Source organism: Ursus americanus, chromosome 7, assembly GCF_024610735.1.
Source record: "Ursus americanus isolate L20-20 chromosome 7, mUrsAme1.1.p, whole genome shotgun sequence".
In the NCBI taxonomy this organism is placed as follows: Eukaryota; Metazoa; Chordata; class Mammalia; order Carnivora; family Ursidae; genus Ursus; species Ursus americanus.
In genome coordinates this window covers 28497555-28508924 of record NC_142133.1, presented here as the reverse complement: position 1 = coordinate 28508924, position 11370 = coordinate 28497555, and the positions used below count along the sequence as shown (strand labels likewise).

At 39.5% G+C, this 11370-nt stretch overlaps 1 protein-coding gene across 3 annotated transcripts in view; it reads left to right on the top strand.

The window, feature by feature from the left end:
* The first annotated feature begins 832 nt into the window (after window positions 1–832).
* The window catches only part of XPO1 (exportin 1), a 44623-nt gene continuing 34085 nt past the window's right edge, over window positions 833–11370 (top strand). The window contains exons 1-3 of one of the 3 annotated variants that reach the window (XM_045788053.2): window positions 833–1600; window positions 4827–4958; window positions 10175–10276. In XM_045788053.2, coding sequence (XP_045644009.1) covers window positions 4833–4958; window positions 10175–10276 — 228 coding nt within the window. In that variant the 5' untranslated portion in view covers window positions 833–1600; window positions 4827–4832. Of the gene's footprint in view, window positions 1601–1695; window positions 2426–4826; window positions 4959–10172; window positions 10277–11370 lie in introns of those variants that run through there. The other 2 variants (XM_045788054.2, XM_045788055.2) reach the window with 2 other exon arrangements.

Sequence of the window (11370 nt, the reverse complement as noted above, 5' to 3'; positions counted from 1 at the left end):
TTTTCCACGACTCTTGAGATCACGAGGCGCCAAGAGTGCATGCCCCTACATCTCACCCTAACCTCTTTCACGATTGCTCTCACCCTCAACTTCCAGTCCCCAAACACAGGCTTTTAAAACGGATCAGAGAGGTCCGAGGCCTACAACTGGCCTCTGGTGGGTTCTTTTCGCTCCTTTTTTCTCCACCCCTCCCCGATTAAAAAAAAACAACTGGGTGTGCCCTCCCTTCTCAAAGCGGGGCTCCCTTCCGAGGGGGCGGGTCCTGATCACGGCGGGCTCAAGCCCCGCAGGTTGGCGGGAGCAGGCGGGGGCGGTCCGGAGCGGATCCGGAGAAAGCCGAGCGAACGCTGCGCGCGCCGCGCTCAAACTCGCGCCGCCACCAGCTCACGAGCGGCGCCCCACCCTCTCCGTCACCAAAGGCGCCCAGCCAATGAGCGGGTCGAAAAGGCCGGGCCTGCGGGCTAAGCATTGGGAGGGGGAGCAGCGGGAGGGAGACGGGAAGTCGAGGGCGGGCGGCACTTGATTGACAGGCCGCTCGCACCAATCCTCCGCGCGTCTTGTCTTCGCTCTCTTCTCAGCTGGGCTCAGCTCTTCGTCCCACCTCCTCCTCCTCCACCCCCCTCCTTGCTCCTTTTCGACCCGCCCCACTTCCCCTCCCCCACTCTGCAGGCAAATCGCTGCTGGAAAGAGGCGGGGGCCGAAGCGGCGGGCTCGTGTGGAGACTTGAGGTGGGATTGACGGGCAATCTGGCCAATAAGAGGTAGGCTGATGGCGCGGCTGTGGCTGGAACGGGCCAATGGGCAGGCGGGCTGGGGGCGGAGGCCCAGGTTCCAAACGCTCCGCGGCGCCATGGGCTGAAAACTCAACCGAGATGGAATCTCCCAGTCTGAACCGGTTTCAACCGGTTCCGAGTTTGAGGCACTAGGAGGAGGGGGAGAAGCGGCTGCAGCGGCCGCGGCAGGAGCAGCGGGAGCTACAGCATCAGCAAGAGCAACAGTAGCTACAGCCCCGGCGGCGGTGCCTGTTCCAGTCTTTGCTGCTGCAGTCCGTGCAACCACCCAGAGGGGGAGGGGGGAACCACCAGTCGCTGAGGAGCAGGAGAAGGGGGGAAAGTTTAGGCGAGCCTGGGTGGGGGGGCCCAGCGCCGGAGCCGCGTGAGAGAGGGAGCCGTATTTTGGTAGGGGGGAGTCGGACTGCAACTGGCAGCAGAGCGTCCCCCGACCTTGTGGACTCTATACCCCCTACTCCTGCCGCTTCTGCTGCCGCCTGTGGCTGGAGGGTCCCCCTGGGGCTAAATCTTTGGGACTTGACCCCTTTCCCCTCCCCCTTCCCTCACTCCCCAGCCAGGCGGGAGCATTTATTCCACGGATTAATTCCCCTTCCTTTTTTGGGGGGGCGGGTGGGTGTGTGTCGTGGGGGGTGTCCCTAAAATAGTAAATATTGTTGAGCTTTTTTTGCCCTTCGTTTTTTTTTTAATTTCCTTTTTTAAGGTGGGAAAACTGTGAAACCCACCTTGATTTCCTCCCCTCTCCCCCCTCCCCACCTTCCCTCGCCCTAATCCCCCGACAAGGAAAGAAGAAGCAGTTGGTTCAATCTCTGGGTAAGTCGACTGTGTCTTCGGGGCCGAGGGTCGGGCGGCGGCCGGGCGGGAGGAGGCCGGCGTGGGGCGCGGCGCCGGCCGCGGGAGGCGAGCCCGGGAGGCGGCGGCGGGCCCACAGCAGAGCCTGCGATTGAATGGAGCCGCTTCTGCCGCTGGGGGATGGAGGCGGGGAGGCGGCCGCAAGAGGGTAGCGCTTGCTGGGTTATTCGCGTGTGCGGGTGGCGGTGAAGGAAGCGAGGAGCGTGATAGTGAAGCGGGGCCGGTGTGGGGGTAGAAGGGCTTCCCCAGCCCAGGGGGCTGGGGAGAAGTTGGGGTGATTTCAGGAACATCTCTGTAAATTATTAGGAGTGGAAGTTTCCAGAAATATTTAGTGCAGCAGCATTGAAACGTCCGCCTGCATCACGTGGCCCCTCGGTGGAGAGCTTGGGATCGGGGGAGGGAGGGGCTGCCGAGTCCCTCCTCCTCCTGCAAGGAAACTAGAAATCTTTCTGGTTTTTTGCAGAGTAGCATTAGAAGTAGGAAAGGTTAGTTCATTGTTCAAGGTTCTGTAAATGGGATTCTGGGCTGTAGTTTGTTTGGGGGGACGGAGTGTGTTAAGTGACCGAATCGTTTACTGCTGGCATTGTACTGTGCATGATGCCCTGATTCTCCTTCATTCCGATGTCTCCGAGTTTGGGATGGGTGGGAAGAAGTGGTGTACTAGAGAAGCTTTAAAGATTTGCCCAGCCCGGACCTCCTCTGATCACGCAGAGGCCATGCTGCATTGAGAATGGGGCGGTGAACTTCAGGCGCCTGGTCTAAATGCCTCCTCCGAGTATGGGCGGGGTGAGTGCGTGCTCCGGTATGCTATAGTTAGAACTGCTGCAAATCGGTTCGGGTGGGAAGCGAGGGGAGGGCGGGCCTTAGTGAGGTGTGTTTCTACTGAATGAAGCAAGCAATTGCCCACACATCTAAGTAGCAGTCTTTCCTTGTAGCAACTTGTTTTTTGACCTACTACTTAGTAATCATAAAGCAACGGTTATGGTTTGGATGAGAGCTGGCCGTGTGTAGCTGCCTGCTTATTCAGTTTGAAGTGGCAGTGAAGGTATTTTGGTAGTCACTTGTAGAGTCACATTGCTGGATAATCCCTTGTATATGCTATCCAGTGAGTGGATTTTAGGATTGAGTGTCCCAAGAAGAAAAGAAAGCGATTGTGGTTTCACGCTGTCCCGCGATGGCTGTTTGCTATCTCCCTGATTGTGTATCTTAAGCGTGTGGGACACTGCTGTTAGTGGAAAGAATGTTTTGGAAGCTCTCTGATTTGGGGGACTAAATGTGCTTGGCATTGACCAGAAAGCCGCCATTTCTGTACAGTTCAAGAGTAGGTAGGTCATTTCGAAGATAGCCGCTAGTTCTAAGAATGGCAAACTACTGTGTTTAACACGAGCTTCTGTTCTAAACCTGGTTTTTCACAAGAATTTAGCTCGAAGAACTGTGTAAGAACATTGTACTTGAAAATGAAACTTTTTAGCGTCAAATTGTCTATTTTGTTTGGGTTATTAAATTATAATAGGACTACATAGAAAAGTTCGTTCAGTTTTTAACCGAAAATTGAAAACTTTTGATATGTACATCTTGGTGCTTTGTGGGCATTGTTGTTCAACCTCAATTTTTAAGACCGTTCTGATCTTTAAATTTTAATGGTATTTGATGCGAGGAAATTTACCCATTTGTTGGTTGAATATATATATATTTCTATTTTTATATCCGTATGTAGATGAATGATTTTGTTGCATGTCAGGTATTTAGGTATTAAAAACATTAATAACTGCTATAAATTTTTTTGAGATCTCTGTGTCAGTAATGGGCTGAAAGATTTCAGAGGAATAAAAATCCTTGAACTCTTCATTTCTCGATTTTTACATTATCTCTAACTTATTGACATCATTTACACTTACATTTTTTGTAATTGGCATTATCATTAAGTAAAGCATTGGCGTTGAGTTTGAAATTGCTGCCATTGTTAAGAACTTTTTTAAACTGCTCTCGAATAGCCAAGAAGTAACGTCTTTTTCCTATCAAAAATAATGTAATCAAATCCCACCCATTTCCTGAACCTGGAAGGTTTTTAGAGGGGGAGAGGTGAGATGACAAACTGACCTTGTTGGGTCTAACTACAGTCAACCAGGGGTTCTTAACCTGAAGGTTCATGCATGGCTTTCAAGGGGTCCTGGATTTTCTATAATTATATACAAAATTGTGAGTTTTTAAAATTTGACAGGAGCTATCGTGTTCTTCTGATTGTAAGGCATCTTGACCCAAAAAGGTTAAGGAGTACTGATTTAGCCAGTCAGACTTGAGTGGCACTGGCTTTGAAGAAAAAGCAAAGATTTTTATAATGCTGGGCAACAAAAATGTGAATGTGTGCCAGCATCTTGGATTTATCCTCTTAAAAGGATAGCATTGCATATGAACTGGTAGGTTTTAGCCCAGTGCATTATGTGAGGTGAAGAAGTTTCTCTGTTAGCATAGAATTTGTTTTTATTTGGAAAATAGTTGGCAAGCTTTTACAGTTACTTACCTTGCCAGTGAATACCTGGAAATTAAAAAAAAAAGTTTGACATATTACCGTAAAGTGTTTTTCTAGACATATGTTCAAGGAATTTTAAACTCCAAATTTGTTGAGGGTTGAAAGAAGCAAATACGTGGTTTGAATATAAAAATTTTAAGTTCTGCTAATCATTGGTATAGACAACCAGAAAACTTGGATACCACATTTAACTTTCAGCATCTTGTTTTTTCGGCATATCTTAAAAATTAAGGTAGCATACAGGGAAGGGAGCTTTTACTCAAATAGAAGACTCTACTTAGGAAGGGGGGATATCCACTTAAACTTCATCTGTACATAAAAGTTTGAGATTAAGACTTTGTATCAGTTTTTAGGGCCATAAATTCCTAATAATGGTTTCATTAAAACAGGTTAGGAGTAATTTTATTTGAATATTAGAACAGTAAGATTTTTCTGGGAATTTAAAATAGGCACTAGAAAAGTTGAATGGACCTTTAACTAAAGCAGTTGAGGAGTAAGTAGCTAAGTATCTTAGCATTTAGTTGCTTTTACTGTTACTTAGGTAGTCTCTAAAATACTTGTAAGAACATGGTTGAAGTAAAATAATTTGAGTAGATAGTTTCTGATTGGTAATACCAAAATTTCATAGGCACCTTAAATTTTTTTCTTTATTTACAGTAATCTATGCCAGCAATTATGACAATGTTAGCAGACCATGCAGCTCGTCAGCTGCTCGATTTCAGCCAAAAACTGGATATCAACCTCCTAGACAATGTGGTGAATTGCTTGTACCATGGAGAAGGAGCCCAGGTAAAGTAGCTGAGCAAAACTTTTTAACATTATTGCAGTGTATTGAAGTTACTCGGTTTAGAATAAGATTTTAAATTATCACCTTTTTAAAAAGTGTTCCATAGTTTGTATTAAATTGGAACTATATATTAACCAATGAGAAGCGGTCTGGAGAAATTGCATTATTATATGTATTATATTTTGACTTAGAATGAGATGTTTTGGGGTATTATTTTTATTACTTGTTCTGTCTTTAAGAAACCTTTAGCCAATTTAGTGAAAGAACCTAATGTATTAAATGTTTTATAGATACTAACGGTTGTGTATCTTTTATGTATGTAACATATTTGGAGTTAAAAGATTCTTGTATTTTTGAAACATTTGAATTACAGAAGTACTTCACTGGTAAGAGTTATTTTAAAAGTCCAGCAATACCAAGCATCTTAAATTATTTGAATTTGAGACTTGTAAAAGTGGTCTATTAATGTAGGCAGTTATCTTACACATAATCCATGTTTTGATCAGTTTAAAGTTTTTGGGTTTTCATTTTTTTAAAACACCCAATTGAATGATAGATGAGAAAGGAATGTTCTTAAATTTTAGTTTATGTTACAAGAAACTGGGCAATCTTGAATCTTCACTCTTTGGAGTTAATCACATGAAGAGTTTTAAATCGTAAAATTTTCTGTTGGATTTAAAAGGCTGTTAAGGTAGATGTGACAAAAACCAGTAAAATTTTTTTGCCAAAATGTTATATTCCTAATAGATGATGTCTGGTTGGTACATATGAAGTTCTTTATATCTTCAAGATACTAGTTTATATTTGCATAGTCAAACCCTGAGTACTATCATACTTCTTAGAAACTTGAAAGGTAGAAATTGTATCTTTTATAGATGGTCCAAAAAGCATGATGTGTAAATACTAGCATGTGCATAAATATTTCCATTCCCTCTGAAATCCAACATAATTGGTTTTACTGTATATATAACAAAGAGAAAACTTGAAGGGGGCCATGAAAGTTGTATGAGTGGCAAAAATTATTCTGCATTTTGTAAGCTTGGTCCAGTTTTATAACTCCTAGGGGCTTTTGGTCCTCGTTCTTGTCTCCAAAAGCCTTCCTGAAAAGTTATTCCACCCTCATGTATTACACATACCATGTAGTTGTTTCTTTGTGCTGTACATTCAACATGGAGCTTTAAGCTTCATTTCATTCTAACATGCATGTATAGAAAGCTGCTTTTGGAAGAAAGTACAGAAGTAAGGTTGGGCTCAACTTTGAATATATTGGAAGCACAGGTCTTGAAGCCATTAAGAAGATGGGCATTTAATTTTGTCACATCACTTAGCTGCCACTGCTGCTTTTCTTTTTTAACATGACTCACAACATCTAAAAGTATGATGGATAAACAAAAGAGACCAATGTTCTTCTAGGCTTTATATCTAAGAAGTAGTAGTAATTATTATCATGAAGAATGTATTGGTGGGGTTCCTGGTGGGCTCAGTTGGAAGAGCATCTGACTCAGTCTCACAGACGTGAGTTCAAGGCCCATGTTGGGTTTAGAGATTACTTTAAAAAAAAAGACTTTAAAAACTAATATATTGGTGGTGCTGCTGCTGCTTTTAATAATGTTTCACATTATTGATATTTAATGATTGTTGTAAATTTGACTTTTTAATAAAATGTAGCCTTAGTAAAGTTTTCTATTTATCAAGGCAAAATAAACTTTCGCAAAAGTAAGAATTTTATGTCTAGTTATGTCATGAGACAAATCCGTTACATAAAGATAGTCAAAAACTGATATTGGTCATTGTTAATAGATAAAGAAATGGAGGCTTAGAGCTTAAAGTCAGCTAAAAACTTTTTTCTAAAAGTGTGTCTTTACACTTCTAGTTCAGTGGATTTTTCATATGCCACCTCTTTGTGGGGGTCTTATCATGAATAAAAAGAGGAAAAAAAGCTGTGTGGCAGACATGTTTTTAGTGATGGATGTCTTGGTTTTAGTCTAGTAAATTTTCTAGTCCTTGATCTAGAGTTTCAGCTACAAAGTTACCTACCTTACATGAGACTGGAAGATAGTAGGGTTTGTAAAAGCACCTGTTACAGTGCCTCATACTTAGAAGGCATTCTGTTTGAAGGGTACTTTTGGAAGTATAGTGAAGAAGATTTAGCATACGGTGTAAACGCATCGTTTTAAAATATGGTATGATTTCTTAATTTTTTCCCAGTCTCTTAGAATATGTGCTAAAAATGGCAACTATAGAAATTACACTAACATTGAAACTCAGAGAAAGTTAATATTTTTTTAAAGGATTACATAATTTTGGAGGGGAAGAAATTGTTAGAATGGTGCCTTTTAATCTGTACCCAGAGCTTATGTCCAAATGGGCAATAGAGAAGGATATTTAACACTAACATTAGGACTATCTTCTCTTCTAAGTATTTTTCTATTTTTAGCCAAGTTAGGCAGCCAGCAGGAAAAATATATGGAAGAGTTTGGTGTTTTCTCCAATGCTGTGTTAAGTGACTTGAACTCTTAATCTATTGCTTAGCAACTAAAATACTTCACCATTCAGTAAGTAACACAGGGAGATACCAAATTTTCTCCTTTAGTTTCCTTTTGTGTCTTTTTTAACCCCTCCTGGAGTTTTAAGTTAATAAAAGAATATTACATAAGGATAGTGGGGTTAGGACAAAATAAAGACACTAAGATGCAAACACTAGAAGTGACTTTAAAGAGTAAAAGGACAGCTAAAAGGAAAGGACATGGTTTTTGCAGTATTAACGATAATAGTGTGGTGAGTATTCACTTACGTGCACAATGGTCATCATTTCAAAAGCTCTGATAGAGTATCTTGACCAAATAACTTTTACTAGGCATCATGGATCTTTGATATACCTCATGCTCTTGGTATTTGTTACTATTTTATGTGCAAGACTATTAAAACTAGTGAGAAATGAATAGATCTAGTTAGATACTCTCTGGGAGAGAATCAAAACATTGCTAAAGTGTGCTTTGGCCCTAGATAACTCAGATCACTATTCTTTCTGCTTTTTGTCATACAGCATAGTTATAACTCCTTAAAACTGTTAGTCCCTTAATGAAATCTAATCAAAGTATGTATTTATAAGAGCTTATACTGTAGCTCTAACCCTATACTTGTAGGTTGGAACCCAGGCAACTGGTTTTCTTCCAGGTTCTATGGTGGTTCTGATGGTGGTCTCAAGGTACAAAACCACTACTTAGTGGGTGTGTATTTTCAGTTTTCTTGTAAACAATAAGCAGTGTATATTGCTAGTTGGTTGATGGGAGAAACCAATATATATGCTACCTAAGGAAAATAATTCCTTAACATCAAAGCCAAAATAAGGAACATGATTTTTTTTTTTTGTAAGTGGGAATAAAACCTAAGTTAAAGAAGATTTGGAGGTGTCTGTTAGAGATGGTTCAAATTGGAATGCTTCTTTCTCCCTCTTTGATACTTGCTTTATATCCCATAGAATTAAACCCTTGATCGAGTGAATCAGTGTAATAGAAAGCTAATTGACAAACTTTAAAATTCTCAAAACTTTTTACTTACATGTGACAGAAATAGGTAAAAGGTAATAAGGGAGGATGCAGTTGAGCTACAAAACTGCCTTTAAAGGTGAAAAGATTAAGCTATTTCTTCTTGAAAAAAATCAATAGAATGAACAGCCTTTGGTAAAATATGTTCATATCATGAAAAAACTATAATGGTTAAAATGAAGAGACTAGATACATAATGTCAATATGGCTAGATCTCTAAAACTCGGTTGTCTTATATACCGTATGATAAAGCTAAGGGAATATGTCAATTGAAAAGAGATTGTAATGTTTTTATAGTATACTATTTATATAAAATTTAGTGACCACACAGTTATATCATTTGTGAAATTTATGCACATGCTGAGAAAATATGGACAGGAAAAAGACACCAAATTCATGAAAGTCATTACCTCTAAAGAAGGACAAAGGAAGGAAATGGCACTGGAGAAAAGGTATAAAGGTGATTTCCATAAGTTTTAGATCTTTTATGTTTAAAAGAAAAACAAATACAAGTGAAAGTGTTAACATTTGGGGTGCCTGGGTGGCTCAGCCGTTAAGCATCTGCCTTCGGCTCAGGTCATGATCCGGGGGTCCTGGGATCAAGCCCTGCATTGGGCTCCCTGCTCAGCGGGAAGCCTGCTTCTCCCTCTCCCACTCCCCTTGCTTGTTTTCCCTCTCTCGCTGTCTCTGTCAAATAAATAAAATCTTAAAAAAAAAAAAAGTGTTAATGTTTGTTAATTGTAGGTGATGGCTATATAGGTTTTTATTATTTCTGGGTTTGCATTTTAAAGATGAAAGTAGGGGTGCCTGGGTGGCTCAGTAGGTCAAAAGTCTGACTCTTGGTTTCAGCTCAGGTCATGATCCAGGGTCCTGAGATCGAACCCACCCCCATAAGGCTCTGTGCTCAGTGAAAAGTCTGCTTGTGATTCTCTCCCTCTGCCCAACCCCCCCCCCCCGCACGCCTGCGCTCCCTCTCAAATAAATAAGATCTTAAAGATATGAAAACAAAACTTTCATAATCTAGGAATTTATATGAAATTTAGAAGACTTTTAGAGAATGAAAAGTGTATTTATAATAAATTTAAGAGACTTTGTAAAGGGTTTCAGGGTCTTCGTGTTTTCTATATATGATTGGGTATATATAGATAGATATGGGTATTTGATGTTTGTGGCCTTACTTAGACCTAGTTTTTATCAGTTTTCTCAAGGAAAAAATTTTTTTTCTGCACGAAATATATTTTTATAGGTAAAGTTCATTGGAGATAATCTTGGTAACTTGTAAGGCAGGCAGTACCATAACATAATTTATCTAAGTATATGTGAATTTTTGTATGTTGCTTTCAGTTGATTGTTAAGTGCTGAGAGCTTCCTTCATGTTAGAGAAATCTTTGTTAGCATTGGTTGAATTTAAGTTCCATTTTGAGAATACCAAATAAAGTAAATTGCAAAAAAAAAAAACCTGTTTCAAAGGGATATAAATTCCCATTTTAAATTGAAGTTTAAGAGTGGTAATGGATACATTTTTATTTCTATGGACTAATTAATTTCTTGAGTGTTTCAGAAAGTTAATAGAATCACTGTCCTATTAGGATTTGTGCCTTGCTCAATACCTTTAATGAATGTTTAAAAAGAACAAGCGAGCTTAAAATTATTTTCATGTAATATTTTAGCAAAGAATGGCTCAAGAAGTACTGACACATTTAAAGGAGCATCCTGATGCATGGACAAGAGTCGACACAATTTTGGAATTTTCACAGAATATGAACACGAAAGTAAGCAAGTGGTGGTTTTAAAACCCATTATTTCTTCTTTTCTTCCAGTCATAAACTTTGAGGAAGGTATCTCATTTTTAGTATTAGCATTTGTTATCTCAAATTATTTAATATTGTTAACTTATTTCAAAATTTAGTCTTAAACATAGAATTAATTCTTGCAAATAGTCCTAAGAATTATGAATGAAGTTTTGTAATTGGGACTAGTATGCAAGGTGGCTTTTTTTGGTTGCTTTTTTGGTTTTGTTTTTGTTTTTCTTTTTAGAATATGTATACAGATTTAAGTAGCATAAATTCTGAATGTTATTCAGAGATGAAACATAACATCAGAGGAATTATTTTGGGCAAGTAATCAATATAATAATACAGGCTAGGCACCTCCAACACCAAGTTGTATGGGCAGCATAAAACCCTGCTCCATGGTACCAATGCTTTTAATGGGACAGCACTCAGTTTTTATTTGCAATTGAAAAATGTTATAATTTGGGTCCTTTTTTCCTAGTTTGAACAGAAGGGTTGATCAAAATGTGTTTTGACTGTTTTAGGCTTGATGATTCACACTTCTCTTTAAACTGCCTTAAAGTAATAAAATACCATGCATGGCATTCTGTTTAATACACACAAGATTTCCACTTGGTATACATTGTGTTAAAACAGAAAATAGCCATTTTCACATTTGTTTCTGAAATCAGACTGTATTAATTAACAGTTTTAAAATATTAATTAGTTTTGACATCTTGTAAATTTTAGGGCAAAAATACAGTCCAGAACTTCCTCAAAGTGCTAACCTTAAGTAACATAATAGTGTTTGCCTGTTTGCTTGCCTGGTAAATTTTGCTTTTTATACTGACAGACATTACTAATGTTTAAGTTGATTTATCAACAGTATTTTTAAAAACTCAAATTTGTCTTGTGAAAAATGAGATGATTAGAGGAACAGAAAGAAAGCAACAGGTAAAGAATTCTTCAATTTACATAAATTACAAATGATTTGGTGCTAAATTTATGCACTATTACATTTGGCTTTTATGCAATCATTTTTTTTTCTTTAAAGATGTTAACACTACCTGATATTAATCATAATGTTCCATTAT